Source organism: Stigmatopora nigra, chromosome 11 (genome assembly GCF_051989575.1).
Source record: "Stigmatopora nigra isolate UIUO_SnigA chromosome 11, RoL_Snig_1.1, whole genome shotgun sequence".
NCBI lineage: Eukaryota > Metazoa > Chordata > Actinopteri > Syngnathiformes > Syngnathidae > Stigmatopora > Stigmatopora nigra.
Window position 1 is genome coordinate 13,750,749 of NC_135518.1, and position 18,431 is coordinate 13,769,179.

The 18,431-nt window shown below is 36.0% G+C and overlaps 1 protein-coding gene across 1 annotated transcript; it reads right to left on the minus strand.

Annotated features, from left to right (window-relative positions):
- Positions 1-795: 795 nt before the first annotated feature.
- LOC144204176 (calcitonin gene-related peptide type 1 receptor) lies at positions 796-18,171 on the minus strand. Its single transcript, XM_077727980.1, has 13 exons — positions 17,926-18,171; positions 9,548-9,656; positions 8,565-8,706; positions 8,388-8,498; positions 8,214-8,326; positions 7,459-7,550; positions 7,237-7,363; positions 6,653-6,806; positions 6,506-6,566; positions 5,992-6,058; positions 5,014-5,232; positions 4,522-4,563; positions 796-3,811 (listed from the first exon to the last, which is right to left on the minus strand). The coding sequence occupies exons 2-13, from the start codon at positions 9,620-9,622 to the stop codon at positions 3,590-3,592; spliced, it is 1,425 nt and encodes a 474-aa protein (XP_077584106.1). The 5' UTR covers positions 9,623-9,656; positions 17,926-18,171; the 3' UTR covers positions 796-3,589.
- Positions 18,172-18,431: the final 260 nt, after the last annotated feature.

An 18,431-nucleotide genomic window follows, 5' to 3' on the forward strand; every position in this document is an offset into this window, starting at 1 on the left:
CTCTAAAACCCTGTTTGCTGCAACCTTATTTTTCTTATTTCTTTATTTATAATGACTCCAACCTGACTTTTAACTTGCTAGAAGGGGAAAAAAAGTGTATCAAATTGAAATTATTCCTGCAAACTGGAACAAGTGTCTTCAGGCTGCAGAAATAGAAGCTGAAAATAGCTCAATTTCACCCTAAAAACAACATTAAAAGAGTATATGCCATTAAATTTGGATTGATTGAGAAGAATAGAAAATATTTTTTTTGTTTGACGGACAGGTTTGTTCCCAAAAAACAACAGGAAACATCTTCCGTCACCTTTTTTTTTGTTTCCCTCCCAGTCGCATTGCTAAACAGCCAGATAAGGGTCATTGGAAATTCCATATGGGGACAAAGAGGTGTGGGAGGCAGCCTAGTGTGCAAATGTTAAGGGTGGAGGAATTGTGTATTTAGTCACGAATGAACCTCTGAAAGTGGCTTTTACAACAAAAGTGTTCCTGCAGACTTTTTTACTGCTTAGATTGGACCTGATATGGAAAGTTAAGTGAACTAATTCCCTCAAAAAGGTCAAATTTTGACCTCAAAAACCAGCATTAATGAGCTAAAACTCTTCAATCTTTAGTTACTATGACTATAAAGGCAGGAACGCCAATCCCCAGACCTAAACTCTACAGAGAATCCTTAAAAACCACAACTCCTGGTCTCATTTTTTTTTACCAATCCTTGAATCAAATCGAGCCAAAACTATCTTTAAAAACTGAAATAAACACAAACGATTTTATGGGATAATTAATAATAATTATGAGAAATTCCGACATTTCTCGCACACTTAATTTTCTTACAAAATTGAAGAAAAAACATTTTAATTACCTTTTTATTAGGTCAGTGTAAGAAAGCGTAGGTGAGTTATATTCCTTCACAATGAATTAAAGTAAAAGATAATTTGCTATGCACAACAAACTGTTCTCATAATAAGATACATAGACTAATAGCCAAATAAATCCGTGGAAGAGTATTAAAAAATAGACATTGTATGCAAATATAATTTCTTTCACATCACAAAATTTGCCGACAATTACATTCAAACAGCAGATGGCGTCCTTTAAGACTACCAAAGTCGAATACAGTACAGTATAAACATAGACAAATGCTTTTTTTAAATCTTCCTACACGATTACATCGCGACACCACTAGGGGCGCCACTGGACGACCTCCTCGTAGCATCATTACGAGTTAAACTGTACATAAAATACAAAAATGGCGTCACCGCGGTTATGATACGTTTGCGAAATGAAACATTCTTCAGAAATCGTCATTTTAAAAAAAAAATCGAGCATTTTTAACAGAAATATTTTCAGCTTTTGATAGCTATGTCCGACAAATATCACTAGAAAAGCAAAATGTTGATTAATTACTGCATTTTGGAGGTGTTTGGGTTATATTTTTAAAAAGAGAAAAATATTTACAAAACAAACTTATAAGACGGCAATATGGCGGCCCAAAAAAAATCCTGACATTTAACGTGAAAAGACGTGAGAACTCGACGTAAAATCCAGTAAATAATGCAGCGGTTGCCCTTGTCTAGTACTTCGTTTTTTTTTTTTTGTTCTGTTCTACTAACGTCGCAGAATGTCACAATGCTCCACGCTTGAAGGCTTTGAAATATATTGCACTCGTAAATACGGTAAATCTAAACCATGTGCACACGCATAGTCGCTACACACTCATTCGCTCCGCAGATTTATTTTCTGACTCATTCCAAAACATTGTTGACAGTTTAGTAAGTTTTAAAAATGAACTAACAAACCCATGTGTATTTTTTTTTCCAGATCAATTGCATTTACTAGTATTTTAGTGGTGCTCGGACGTTTGGTTGCCGGTCTTTTGGTCCCCGGTCAATGTACTTAGATATTAAACAGTACTTAGATGTTAAACAGTACAGAACAGAGTTTTATATCTAAGTACTGTTTAATATCTAAGTACTGGTTAATATCTAAGAGTACTGTTTAATATCTAAGTTCTGCTTAATATCTAAGTACTGTTTAATATCTAAAAACTGTTTAATATCCAAGTACTGTTTAATATCCAAGTACTGTTTAATATCCAAGTACTGTTTAATATCCATGTACTGTTTAATATCCATGTACTGTTTAATATCAATGGACTGTCTAATAACCAAGTACTGTTTAAATATTGTATAGTATGTAAAATAGAAATGTTGATGAAATTTGAAATTATCAAAGGGAAAGACAACACAATTATTATGTAAATCCCACATGAAGAATATTTAAACAGTGTTGTTTTTCCCTTTATTAAACAATGTTTGGTTGGAGCAATAGACAAACCAATATTAATACTGCATCATTTTATATATGGCACTATTGTGGTGTTGAAAAGTAAAATATCAAACATAACATAGCATTTTTTCCCCATTCTTTCCAGTGTTTAAAGTTGCCGTCCTCAAATGAACATTTAAGCAAGCTATATTCATTTTATGATCTATTCTAAGTCTAATACCCTACACCGATTGCTTAATTAATATAATAAACATATGCTTGTGAGCTCTAAAATAAAGACAAAACTAACTTTAACAATGTGTTCTTTTTCAGTTAAAGAAATACAGAATACTGCATTACCCGAATTAAAAAGGTGTGCTAATCAAAAGCACAAATAAACAGTATTTTTACGACTAACCAGAATAACAATGGATAAATTACTACCAAATATGATATCATACGACTATAAATGCAACACTTAATTTGGTGTTATGTTTGTGGAAAAATAAGAATAAAGTTAATCCCTTTGAAATGAAAGAACTTTGATGCCATTCCACAATATGACATTAAAAAAAATTGGATTTCCGGTTCCGACCGGATTTCAAGCAAATATAAGTTGTGAAACTCACCCCAAAATCCGCTGAAAATGTCGACTTCCTTTTCAATTCCAACACTTTTTTGGGGATGACTTCTTTTGGCTCAGTGCTAAAAAATGTTCAATTTGCCAAGGCAAAAATCTGCAAAAAAAGAGCTTACACCAAAAAATACATAAATACATACAAGATATATTACAGTGCTGTTGTCAAGACCATGAAACAAAAAATAACTAAAAAAAAGCAAAATGTTGACGTCTAACAAATGGTGTAGTGGTACACTTGGACACAAACTAGGGTTCAATTCCCGCTTCAAGATCATTTCAGAAAAAAAATCCTTTTTTTGGGTAAAAATCCCAAAAGTGCAAGTGAAGAAAATGCATCAAAAATGGCCAACTTACTGTTCGGTATTGACACTTTCTTTTAATGATGTGTCTTGTTATGACGTGTCGATCTGGAAAAAATGTCCTTCCGATGTTCCGGCCGACCTTTAAAAACACAAACTTTCCGGTGATTTGTCATCTGGAGACAAAAAAGAAAAACTTTTGCCGTCAGGAACGAGGCGACCTGTCAGTTTGGCACGAATCAGTTCCAAAGCATTCCCTGTAATGCTGAAAAATCTCACTTATCGTGATCGTTAACGGTCAAACGTCAATGTGACGGACGGGCCGAAGCTGAATGTGTCGTCTCGTTGTCTCGGCCCTGAACGTTGGCGTCTTATCGGCCGTTTGAGTTCAGGCGAAAGGGTTTTCCGACCTGAGGATGGACGTCTCGGTGTCGTGGCAACCTTTGCCGTTCATGTGTTCCGAGTGGCCGTCGATGCTGTAGCAGCCTTGGACTTCGGTGATGGAGGACGCCGTGTAGGAGGCTGAGCGAAGGGCGTCCGAGTGGTTTCCGATGCTGCTGCCGAATTGGAGGTTGTATTGATTCCAGTGCCGACGTAAAACTGCTTGGACCTGGACACAGAGATATTACACAAATGTTTGCGGTCGAACTACAGACGGGAAATTTGGAATTTTAATAAACTTAAGTCACGACCATAGGCGCATCCTCAATGAATGACACATTAGATTTTTTCCCATATATAAAGCACACTGGATTATAAGGCGCGCTGTCTTTTTGGGAGAAAATTTAAGACTTTTAAGTGCGCCTTATAGTCGTGAAAATACGGTATCTATAATTATGACCCCATGAACACCATACAAATCTTGCCAAAAAAGCTGAGTTGCTGTTTAATATACCAGGGTTATTAAACAGAAGGGGTATATTAAATGGCGCACAAACGGGAGGCTCAAAAAAAGCAAAAATCATTTCATATATCAGGGTATATTAAAGGGCAAAATACGATAGGTCATAGGGAATCATGCTACATGCAAAAGCTCCACACATTGAGGACTGACTTGGTCGGGCTATCTCTTTTAAGGTTAATTTCATGAATAGAAAACAATTTTGTCAAAGTAAAAGAATGACTGAACTTGCATTTTAAGCCAAGAAGAATCAATTTTACGTTTTTCCGAGAACTTGTCGGCTTTAAGCAAACATTTTTTCAATCAAATCTGTCTTTTCCTAGCAAAACCCTGACAAAAATGCAAAATTTATACAAAAGAAAGGTATTTATAGTAATAAAATGGATGCAAAAACAAAAATGTAATGAGTGACGTCTTACTTCTCCGTTGAAAAAGCAGAAAATCGTAGCTACCAGCAGGCCCTGGAATTCAAAGCAAAAATGGGAGTGAAAGACTGATAGGATAAATATGCAAGCAAGTGCGATAACAATCAATATCCTGTCAAAGTGAAGCGCAAACTGCGTGTGCTCTATTTTTTTTTGCCAGTTTGTTTAGGTGATTAGGCATCTTGCATAAGAGTCACTTCCTGTAGCGCACGGCCCATCCTGGAAACGCTTGACATGATCAGATAATATTTTGGCTCACAACCAAGCGTCTTTCAACCTTCTCGGCTCGCATAACTTGTACCTTCCTTCCTGTTGCCGACTAGATAAACAAAGGACATGTTTGACTCATGGCAAAAAAAATGTAAATAAACATCAAGAAGTCTCCCAAAGGATTCGTATTTTTCGGCTCTTTTGGAACGAATCAGGTCAAGATGAGTCCTAGGAAGGTGGTGAGGTTGTCTGAAGGAAATGATTGACAGGTCGCACCTGGTAGTGCATCAGTATGTGCATGATGTAGTCGTAGATTTCAGAGGAAACGCGTCCCTCGGGTTTGTAGGGAAGGAGGACGTATTGGATGCCCAGAAGAGGCACCAAGATGAGGGTGGCTCTCACGGCTTTCATGTAGAGGCTGGATTCGGCTTGGTGGGTCACCTTCAGTTTGGTGATGAGAACTCGAACGATGTTTAGCAGGAAAAATAGATTCACCTGTTCGAGACGAGAAGAAAAAATGATGGGAAATTAGTTGAATTAGCCATTTGAATCTGATTTAGTATTAGCATCTAAATTGAATCGAATTATGTTATTGTCATTATACAAGTAGAATGAGATTTAAAGCCTACACAATCTGATTTTAAAAAGATTTAAAGTGCACAATGACAATAACAAACAGAGACAAATGAATAATCAACAAATAATAACAATAACTACTTAATAAATAAGTGGTCAAGAACATAAATAAGTAGGGAAGTGCATAAATGACAATAAGAAACAAACAAATGGACAGAAAAATAATCCATAAAAAAGCAATAAATAAGAAGTAAATAAATAAGTGGTGAATAAATAAGTGGTGAATAAATAAGTGGTGAATAAATAAGTAGTAAATAAATAAGTGGTGAATAAATAAGTAGTAAATAAATAAGTAGTCAACATGAGTAGTCAACATAATAAATGAGTAGTAGTCAACATAGTAAATAAGTAGTCAACATAATGAGTAGTAGTTAACATAATAAATGAGTAGTAGTCAACATACTAAATAAGTAGAAGTCAACAGGAATAAGTGGTCACATAAATAGAGCCGCAAACAGTGTTTGGCCCTGTGCCGAACCGTGAAATAACACCAAAGTTTAAGCTTGAAACCATAAGAACTGGAAAGTAAACGTCTGCCAAAATGAAGAGTTTGAGCTCTGTCTAGTGAGATTTGACTTTGTAGATCAGATCAGGTGAGCTTCTCCATTCCTTCCTTACCAGCAACGCGGCACAGATGGGACCGTGGATGATATACAGCAGCGACGTTTTGGAGCTGATCCAACAGCTAAAAAGGAGAAAGGAAGAAAAAAGATGAAAATGACATATGCATGCAAGAAAAAGCAGACTCGGATGGAAATTAAAGCAAACAAGAACATTTGAAAATTAGATTTTTCAATTAACATTCAGAGCCAAATTCAACACAACCAAATTGATTTAGGAGGGGCTCCAAATCATATGAAAACACATTGATTTTATTAACTTATTAGACACTCGACTTATATATTTAATGTCTTTTCCTTCAATGTCTGCCAATTAAAAAATATTAGTTTTTTTCCTATGGAAATCCTTTAAAATACATTTAAACATTTCTATTTATAAAATTAATTAAAACGTTTAGAAGAATTAGACCTGTTGCTGGTCATAAAATGGAACTTTGTGCTCATCTAAAAACCTAAATGTGAAAATAAATTATGGTGAAACTATAATAAAACTAATCAAATATATCCGTTACTTGTCATTGTAGTAGTAACTTCTTGCCACTGCATGAATGGAAGCAGGAATAAGCGGAAAACCTGGAGGAAAAAGAGAAGTTTTGTTGTATATTGACAATCAAAAATGAATTTAAAAAAGCATTGAAAAAGGGAAAAAGCTGTCTTACCCCAGCCGAGGAGATAGTACCACATAAGGTGTTGTTTTTCAGCAAAAACCGCCACCACGATGAGGGTGTGGAGATAGATTCCCTCGCATAACATCCAGAAGTAATTGCAACCAAACAGGTAGAGGTGAACGAATTGGGACACTTTGCAGCTTGTCTGAGTGAGAAAAAAAGGGAAATTTATCATCATATTATGTTCATAAAATTGATAAGAGGATGGGCTTAATTGTACATTAGCCACAATTAATGTATCAGCATCACAAATGGTAATGACATTATTAAAGTATTGCATGTTAAGGATGAGCTCAAATATTAGGACATACTTTGAAAAATGTTCGTTAAATATGGTTATAATTCAACACAAATTGTCATTTCAAAAATAACTATCCTTAAAAATAATCCAATGTGCCGATTTAGCCATTTTTTGTTGTTGTTTTTCTGCAAAAATGTTGTGGGAAATTATGTTTTTTTTTCTCATTACAAAGCATTCAGAATATGAAATTTGCGAGCCACCACATAGAAAAAAAAATATTTTTTTACTTTTTTAAAGAATTAAAGATTAAAATATACAAAAAATATATACTCACTGGGTTTCTCTGGACCAGTTCCTGGTTATTCGCCACAGCTGTCAACCAAATAATGGTGATCACAGAATTTAATACGAAAGAAAAGAAGAGATTCTTGTGAAGTGTGATCCTCTGACAACTCAAACTCCTGCAAAAAGAGAGAAAGAGAAGAAAAATGATTTAATATCGACTAATATCAGGACCAAAGTACCTCAGGTATGCATGTTAAATAATTGGACACACTTGAAATGGAAGAATATTCCAAGAGAGACAAAGAGGGAGGTCAAGGACAGTCCGTGTCCAATCAGCGCCAAGTAGAAAAGATTCATAGCCGTCTGCCGGATGAAAAGAACATAAAATTCAATAACAGATGATGCATAAATATCATATTGAATGCAATTACATATGGCTAGATTTGTTTTTATTAAACCGTGTTGGTAAGTCCTTGAAAAATAAGAAAAGTCAAAATATTGGCAGTTCCTATAGCATTAACACAGTAATATCATAAATTCACTCATTTTTTGAACTGTTTAAGGGTCACAAGGGGTGCTGGAGCCTATCCCAGCTGATTAGCTAGACTTTAAAAAATTGATAGATGGGCCAGGTCAGCACAAGATACGATACAAATAAAAAAAGTGCATCCGTTAACAGTACATATGAAACATAAAGAGAAAAAAAGGACTCAAGTATTAACATACTCACTATTCAAGTCAAAAGTATAAAGTACAAAGTCAAGTAAAGAGGAATGTATTAAAAAATATTAAAATGTCATTTAGATGGGCGGGTCAGCACAAGATACGATACAGATAAAAAAGTGCATACGTTAACAGTACATATGAAACATAAATAGAGAAAAAGGACAAGTATTAACATACTCATCATTCAAGTCAAAAGTATAAAGTACTAAGTAAAGTAAAAATGAATGTATTAAGACATTAAAATGTCATTTAAAAAAAGATAGAGGGGCTGTAAAACACAAAAGTTTAATTTTTTCTTACCACTCTGCCTTCGCTGGTGTGTTCGTTACAAAGCGTGTAGTTAGTCCACGTACGGTTGCTTTCGGGGTGCAGGAACCACTGTCCGCTGTCGCCACAAATTTTTGTAACCATCTCTGCAAAAATAAGGTCTTAATGTACTCCATCGTTCTCAAAACGAATCAAAAAAACACGCACCTGAAGGATCAAAATCATGGAAGTAGTCGGGGCAGTGTTGTTCCGAGGTGATGCCCGCCTTGGTGTCATCCCAACACAACCAGCCGTCCCAGGTCCGATTACACATGGGTTCTAGAAGTAAAAAATAGTGGAATAATTTTTTTTTTTGGTGATTTATAGGCGGTAGGGAAGCCCTACCTTGTCGGTCTAAAGGACTGTCCTTCATGATTTTTTGGTAGCATTCAAACTGGGCCGTGACGATCTTGTTCCTTGTGAGTCCCAGATCGTGGTATACGTTGGTTGGATGCTGTTGTTGGGTTTCGTTGACCTCCAGACTCGCCTTCATAAGTACGGGATGAATAAAGTTATGTTATTGAATATTTCAGAGTTAAATGCATTGGAAAAGTGTACATTTTGAAGTATAAATATGAGTGGTCAGAAAATGGATGCGGATTTGTTTCAGTTCAATCTTTTTTATAAGTTTTTTTCCTACATATTAGCCAGCTTTGCACATTTTATTTTTTTAATCATTAGTATTTTTTGACAGCTTTGGCTGTGGTCGTGGACAACATAAAAATTCACAAATGTGGAACTTTTTGGAAGATTTTTTCCTATTTTCTGAGTGTAGTTGTTTCAATTTGAATGTTTAGTCAAATTGTATTTATGTTGCTATTGTGGCCACATTTGGCTAATTTAAATTTAAAACCCTGACTATTTTTTAGCTATTGTTAAGATGGATCAAATCTGACAAAATTCATTTTTAAGTTGAAATTTATGCTCTAACAATTTTGACAAATGATTGTTTTAGTTTTACGCGATGAGTTGAAACCAAATGAGCAAAAAAAAATTTAAAAAATTAAAATTGAATCTACATATACTTCAATTTTAGTCAAAAAACAAGAAAAAAAAATGTGGTTCAGATAATAGATCCATTTAGAAGTGAACACGTTATCTTATATTATTCCTACTTGCAAATTGTACAAAAAAATCGAATTTGAATGCTTAAAAATGAAAACAAGTTGTCATTTTACATTAATATTAATCAAAAATAACCTTTGCGTGGCAGATTTTGGCAAGAAAGGGTAAAATCTAACCAAAGCTGAGGGTCAAAATGTCCAAAAATATCAGCCGACGTGACGCAAATGCAGTATTTTGCAGGCAGTTCTAGCGAATGTACGTACCTTTGCGAGAGAAAACATTAGCATAAGTGCCACTAGTCCATTTTTCCCAACGCTCTTCATCTTCCCGTTGGCCATGTTGAGGCTTTTTGAAGAATTAACAGCTGCAGATCTGGAACAGAAGAGCAAAAAAAAATGATAAACCCAGCGCCAGAAGTCATAAATGTACTGAAAAGGATTTTCTAAGTGAAATAGATGGACTCGGACTGCTTTTTGTCGCAAAATCGTAACTCCAAAAAGGTCCAAAAACACGCTTATCACACTATGGATTTATCAAAAGTCTAGCTGCGGGCAAGAATAATGAAAGGATGTTTATTTAAAAGACATTATGCTGCCACGAATGATGGCGTCTCAAGTTGACGCTTTGTTTATGTCCAACAGATATTTGTAAATGAGTCTATTAATGATTCATTCCAATAAAAAAAGAGCCGCTTACTGAGTGTGTGTGGTTGTCTTCTTTCTTTACGCATGCCAACAAAGCATTTATTATTAATGGATTCGTTTAGAAGAAATGATTTAGCCAATAATGTCAAGTTTTTAAGTAAATCTGAGGACCAGAATTGCTTGAAATAAACATCATTGATTCTTTAACTAAATCTAAAGTACTACTACTTTGTTATGATGCCTGACATTGTCATTATTTAGGGCTAAAACTGATATATCAGTGTATCATCGCCAATTTTCCCTCTAATTTTTCATGTAAAACAGGCAGTAAAACACGGAAAACATAAGAGTTGGATTTTATTTACTGCGCGCCATATTGCTGCTGCGCAAAGAAGACGAGAGTACTAGCTTAGAGGGATCATTTATCACCACAGATATTTTTCAGTCTTGTTAAGATGAATTTATGAGTGTCTAGCCAACTGTCCGGTCACTTTACATTAAAAGCGGGTGGTCAAGCGCACATATTGATAGAAAAACTCTTGATGTATTCCTTAACATCTGTTCCGTGTTGCCATGTGACACCACAACGGTGTTTGTCGGCAGATGTCAAAGAGCCACGGAGAAGAAGCAGCTGCTCCTGGCGGCGGACTCGCATCTGTCACCCAGCATCTTATGTCGCTTCCTATCTGATAGATTGAATAAAAGCCATCATTCGCATAAATACAACAGAAGTGCTAGATTATACTTGAATATTGATCCTTTTTTTTTTTTTTAAAGGATAGATAAAGCCCTGTGGGCAGAAAGCCATTACGTCAAGTGGGATACAGTCATGTTTTGGTTTGGAGTTGACGTCATCTATTGTAGCTATTGGCTACGTACGTGTGTGTTGCTTTTAAACCATATCTGCTCCGATGCCACTTATCGACTCCCACTCGACGCGGCGCTGTAAACATCCGTTTGTCCGGAAGGATGTCTAATTCTGCTTTGAGGAATTTGCATGTTCATTGGGTAGCAGAAATGCTCATTGGATATCAAATTATGAATAGCAATATTTTCTCTCAAACATGGATTATAAAAATAATTTGCAATAATCGTATGGACTTTTGACCAATTAGATTTAGTTGTATGTGTAAATGTGTATGTGTATATATATAATAAATGTATGTGTATGTGTATATGTATATATATAGTATGTGTATATGTATATATATAATATGTGTATATGTGTCTATAGTATATGTGTATATGTATATATATATATAGTATGTGTATATGTATTTATATAGTATGTGTATATGTACATATATAGTATGTGTATATGTACATATATAGTATGTGTATATGTATTTTATAGTGTGTATATGTGTGTATATATATACTATGTGTATATGTATATATAGTATGTGTATATGTATATATAGAGTGTATATGTATGTCTAAAATGTGTACTGTGACAACAAAATTTCCCAATTACAGGATAAAGTTATCCAATCCAATCCAATACTTTTCAATCTAAAATGTCTTTATCCAACCAAAATTAGGGCAAAAAAAGCAAAATAGCCTCATAATTCAGGTTTTACTGTACAAGCAAAACATTCCCAGTCAAGAGTACCGTAGAAAATAGCTAAAAATAATGAATATTTGATGTAGAAGGACAAATTTAACTGCTATTTCCATGCACCACTATACTACTCATGTAGATGGCATAGCAAAATAAAAATAGATTTTGCCCTCCTAAGCGTGCACTCATTGTTTGCTTAACAGCGACGCAAACCACAAAACTGGTCACTAGGGTGCAATTGTTAGCCTCCCATGTATTATCGTATCAACACGGGACGTGACTATCACCCCGTAGAGGAAATAGCTCACGTGTCCTTTTTCCTCACGAAGTGAAACTCCCAATGGCTTCTTCTCTCTCAACCATACACTAAATATAGACATTTCTCCTGGGATCATCTGTATGTACATTTAATACTCTTTCCCATACTGAATGAAAATATACAAAATCCGACATGATATATTATTTTAATGGCGGTGCAGGGACCAGGACATGAGAACGACTGTCATATAAAGCTCCCAGTGAGAAAAGGCATCACCAGATGTCATGGAAAACAATAGCATTCCCACACAGATGTGAGGGAGGAGCCTAATCCATTCAAAACATTGCAATCAATACACGCCATATTAGATGTGAAGAATGCGAGTGTTTGTTTCGCTTTCATGGGTGGGTACGAAGAGAACATGTGTATAGAAATGTGGGAATGAAAGACAGGAGGGATTGTGTCCATATTCATCAATCTCATGGGAAATGTGGTTGGTGGTAAATATTGTTACTAAATTCGAGGGTTTTCCAACTGGGCTAATTTTATATCTGTGGATATTTGATTACTTCCAAATGGGCGGAAATATGGATTGCAATTCCAATGACTGACATTACAATCCGAGAGAAGAATTGACCATTTTTACAGTAAGTAGAAGGAAAAAAAGGACGTTCTATTGTCTTTTGGTTCTTACGAAATCTTCCGAAACTGCAAAAAAATATAAAAATCCAATTAAGATGTTGAAATAATTATATTTTTCTCCTTTAATGGAGGATAGTCAAGATGATCGCTATCTAAGAAAACCCCAAATTTGAGAAAAGCTTCCGTTTTTAAAGTTTTCTCAAAAGATTTTGGCGCCACCCCTGGTCAACTAAACTATTGCATTTACCAGCTAAAAAAACAACCGCAAAAAAAGTGAAAGCCACTTTGAAAGAGTGCCTTTGCAGTATTTTTTATCAGTTTTTTCTTATTCTCATGATTACAAAAGCACACTCCCCAAAAAATGTAAGTTTCAGATGTGGGAGTTTATTCATAAATCATTAAAAAATAGACACTTTGCATTTAGAGGGCATCATCTCTCGTTTTGACGCCCATTTTGAGGGAATATCTCACATTTATTTAGTATTTTTGTCAAAAAATGCCCAAAAATGCACTTTCAAAAATCCCAACAATATTCTGCATCTCCAATTGACTATATAAGCTTTAAAAAAGGACCAAGTTTTTCACCTATCAAGAGATCCAGTTCCAGGGGCCTCTAGTCTGCGCAAGGGAAAATTGTCCAAATAGCTTGATAAAAATACACTGCTTAAAAATAAACTTGGCTCCATCGTGCACTCTACCTGCAAAGCCACTTGTAAATCTCCTGAGCACTCGTATAAATATTTGGATGTGTTCTTAGGACGTCTTGCCTTGGCCGTGTTTAAAAATTGCTTAACCTACTAAGCACGTTACTAACCTGAGGCGTGCCGTGCAGTCTGCAGGGAAAATACGTTTAATTCCACTCATTTCTTCAAGCGCATGAGCCCATGTTTTCGCAGGTCAGCGAATTTTTACACGCCGAGCGACTTAGACCAGGATTTGCTAACACCCTTTTCAACAATAGCCTATATTTTCCTTTCTAGTCTCTAAATTTTTTGCATTCTTATCTAATTTATTGGAAAATAACGCAAATTTTGTGCATATTCGTTTATTTTATCCACTTAATTATCAGTACAAACACTATTATCCACTCCTACTATGATATTTTTGTCAATTAAGGCAAAATAACAATTAAAAAAATATTTTGTGGTAGTACTAGTCTACTGTTATCACAAATTGATAATATTTATGGATAAATATAGTTTTAAAGAGTATCAATACTACAATTCATTCATTTTTTGTACAGTACGGTAGTATTTAATACCATACAAAAAAATATTGATCTCAAATACAAACTGTGCTAAAAAAAGTACAATTAATCCATTTTTCTGACTTTTAATAAACACTATTTAAATCATAAACAGTGACTGGCTATTCCCAAGCATGTCTAAAGTTCATATTTTCAGAATATGTTCAAAAACACATGTAAAATCCACAATAATAACTTCCTATTTAGACTACTTGAATAAACAAACAATTAATGTCAAGGCAAAGGCTTCATTCAATCTATCCTTGGCCCCCGGCCACAGCTTTGAGACCCCCCCTGCTGTAAATGAAGCAGACGCGACACTTGACCCCCAACAATGCTGTTTGTTCAGCTGTAAAACAATTAATAGCAGTAATTACAAGCAGGCATTTCTCTGGCACGCCCTGCGACATTCCGAGCATGAAAATGATGCTTTTACTCTGGAGCAAAGTGGCTAATTGGAAAGCCAATGGAGACATCCACTGCAGGGGAGAGAGACTTAAACCAAAGAATGTATCGAAACATAATAGGTTGCTGGAAGCAGCAGTTGGTGGTCGGACTCTTCCGTCGCGTGACAAAAAAGTTGTTTCGCTCCACTTACACACTAAAGAATGTGTTGTCCTCCAGTGGACTCCTATACTCATCCGTGTATAAACTTTGACATCATGGACTGTCCTTGCATCAAGACTTGGGAGTAGTATTCACATTCACATCCCTAACTAATACTATAAAGAAAAAAATGATTTCCAGAGTCTTGCAATGGAACCAAGATGGCTTTCATTTCATACAAAGTTACTTCTAAATTACTACTACTACTATTACTATTACCACTACCAATACTATTACCACTTCTACCACTACCTCTATTATCACGACTACTACTACCACCACTACTACAACTACCACCACTACAACCATCAATGCTACTACTACCACTACTACAACCATCAATACTACTACTACTACTACTACTACTACTACTACTACTACTACTACTACTACCACCACTACTACTACGACCACTACCAATACTATTACCACTTCCAATAAGATTAGCACTTCTACCACTAGCAATACTACTACTTCTACCGCTACCACTACTGCTACCACCACCACTACTACTACTTCTACCGCTACCACTACTGCTACCAACACCACTACTACTACCACCTACTACTTCAACTTGGGTATAAAAGTAGAAATTAAAACTTGAACAAAAGCCATCAACCCTGAATGAACGAAACATTATACTTGAAAGTAACATTTAAAATTGGGACCAACAGACAAAACGGACACCTGCTAATGCAACATAGAAACACTTTGCTTGAATAAACATCGCCTGAGAAACATAAACTGGCAACCTGTGGCAAAATAAAAGCCACATATGAATACCCAAATTACAAAAACAACAGTCCAACAGTTAATAACAACTTTGCAATGATACACCATGAATCCCCAAATAGCAAACTATACAGATGACCTACTGTAACATTTCCATAAACATTGCCTAGGTGCCTAGTATTTGTTCACATGTGTCCAGATAACGTCAATCATTTCCAAGCAGGCCCGCAAAGACGAGGTGACAAAGGCCCACCACCGCCAGTTCACCTTTCGGGGAGGACGCGCACTCTGGCAACCTCCGGGGGAGCGTTTCCTCTCCACGCACTGTATGCCAGGTGACCCCCCTCCCACACCGTTAATCAGGAAGCCGGTGTCAAGCCCGTTGCTTTGTTTAGCTTTCACAAACACGGAACACCCTCGGAGAGTGCGCAACCTCTTTCCACCGTCCGCCACAAAGCGTTCTTCGCCCGTGACAGCTCCCGTTCGGCCCCTCATTTACCCGAATTAACTCGGACAGAAAAACACGGGCCTTCATTATGGATGAGCGGAAATATCGATTGAAAAGGTTTCAGAAACCCAATCCTCGACTTGAGGATGAGTTTTAATACGCCCGTGTTTTTTTGTGTTGCTCTTTTTATGTAATATGATAACATGAGCCTGAGGATATTGGATTTTTTTTCTCGCCAGTTGCTGATTTAATCTGAGTTGCAACCCAATAAAGGCTCCACTTGAATGTCTCTAAAGGACTGTAAAATAAAACCTTGTTGCCAGATTTTTCTGATTTGTTGCCAGGGGTGATCATTCTTACAATCTGGAGAATGTTCATGTTTTGTTGCATTTGGGAGAAATTTTATACAAAACTTGCTGGACGTGTAAGAAAAAGCATAATTTTTAATAACCTGTATTGTTAAATGGGATAAGATACTTGGATCGTATTGTAATTGTAAAGGGTTTTTTTTGGTACTTGTTAAAAAGGTTCAAAATCCTGTGCGACTGTTTAAATCAGATGAGCAGCAAGAAAAAAAATATTCTAAAAATCCTTATTATTAGCAGCAGAAAATCGCATTATAAAAATCCTTAATAGTGGCAGCAGAAATAAATATTCTAAAAATCCCTAACATTGACAGCAGAAAAAAATATTCCAAAAAAATTCAAAAAAATCACCAATAATGGCAGCAATCAGATACAAATATTCCAAAACAAATCTACAAATCCCTAATAATGGCAGAAAGCAGAAAAAATATTGCATTTTTTAAAAAAAAAATCCCTAATAATGGCAGCAAGCAGGTAAAAATATTCCAAAAATATTCTAAAAATCCCTAAAAATGGCAGCAAACAGAAGAAAATATCCCCAAAAAAATTCTACAAATCCCTAATAATGTAACCAAACAGAATTTTTTTTTTTAAAAATCCTATAAAGTATCAGCAGAAAAAAAAAAAAAAGTAAAAATCCTTAATAAGGGACCCTCTCATGAACTTCAGATAACACCAAATGCCATCCTGTGCATGATGTTTTTTTGCATCCTTTTCCCTCCACACTTAGCAGCAGCCCACAAACTTTAGGCACTTTGCAATGTGCAACTTATGTAACGGTGCGGCTGATTTAGCAAACCGCGACCACGGCTTACATCAAAGCCTGGGGAATATTGGCATTCCGCTTCAAACGGCCTCACATTCCTGTGCCAGAAGCCATTAATAATGCGTGCAAATGTGGCCCGCTACACTGTTGGGATAAAACGACCCACCGATAAACCCCCAATAATATTATGGTTACTATATTCATGACATTACAGTCAACTATGCCTATTTCACTCATTTATATGTCAACCAATGTCATACTGATATTGGTGGAGGTGCACCAGGTAGGAATAATGAACCAAAATAAAATGTAGCCTCTTAATTTAGATTTTTTTTTTTCCTTTCAATTGTCAATTTCATTTTTAAACAGACTTTGACAAAACTTGATTTCGGGGACCTTTTTGATGAAGAGAGCCATAAACAATTGATATTTTCAATCATACTCCAAATTTAAAAGTAAAAATACATGAAAATATGAGCATTTATTTTTAATTTCACCACTTTGAAAGAAAAAAAAAGAAGTCTGAATTCTTTTGAGAACATTATTTCAGTTACTAATCAATGAGAGGATGCATGCAGAAGAAAAAATATGATTTAAAAAGGCGGAGAGTCATATACATCCATCAAAAGAGCCACATATGGCTCCAGAGCCATATACATCCATCAAAAGAGCCACATATGGCTCCAGAGCCATAGATTCCCTACCCCAGTTGTAAAACAAATTTAAAAAACGTGCTGTATCTTGTTTTATGTATAAATTGTATAAATATACATGATTTTAGAAGACTGGTGTACTTTAAAATCTCAGTTTGACGTTTTACAAGACTCTAAAATGCTCAACGTGAAACCCCAACACGAGTTTTGCACATCTAGGGACATCAAAATGACTTGTAGTCTACATAATTTACTTGAATACAACATTTGTACATCTAAAATGATCCCAGATTGTCATTTTTGTGTGATTGCATGGTTTTTTAAAGTCTTGGGTGGAAACGAAATGCTAAATAACATGCCTGGTACGCATTTAAATGGGAAAATCTCTGAGCTTTTGCTTTTAAATCCGAAGACTAATTGCATTCGTACACTGCACCGTGTTGCGCATTCGGTTCGGCGCGTCTCGAGTGATGCTGCGTTTCGAACCAAGAACGACTCGGAATACGAACAATGAGCATGCAAACGCCAGAAAATGAAATATTTCGATTTCTCAACCACGCAATTAAGACTAGCCGTTTATATTTTGGATGTTAGCGTGATTGCTGGTGGCATCATCAACACGCAAGGATGAGCAAAACCGCGTTTCGCCTCGCATCATCACGATACTGTCGCGTAAATATAGTCATGACAACGTTCCGTTTCCAAATTCGGCGTCTTACCAGAATTGTTCGGACGGTATCTTGTCGTAATAAGAGGTCCGATCCTCGATGTCGTCATGAGAAAGCGTGCTCTCTTGCAAATGAACGCGGCCAAGTCGTGCTGTCAGGTTGGCGTTGGGAAGCAGCCCGTCGTTTCCTGTGACGACACAGACGCGTGGACGTGCGCGTGCTAGTGGCGTGAACGCGCACTGGGTTAGTGATGATGCTCATTCATAAAGGTGCACACTTGTAAACTTAATTTGGGAGAAGTTGCAGGGGCATGCATAAAAGATTAAAATGATGTGTATGTATAACAATTAAAAAATAATATACCAATATATTAACTAGAATATTGGCTTGGGTGTGAACATGCTGGGGCTGCTTTGCTTACCATGGAACTGGATGCCAGTCAGTTGATTTGGACTGGTCTGCACAGGTTCTTATTGGTTCTTGGCAAACTACATTACTTGTATTATATTTAATTGGGTGCGCACAAGTTAAAATGAACTGTAATTTAATTGGATCTT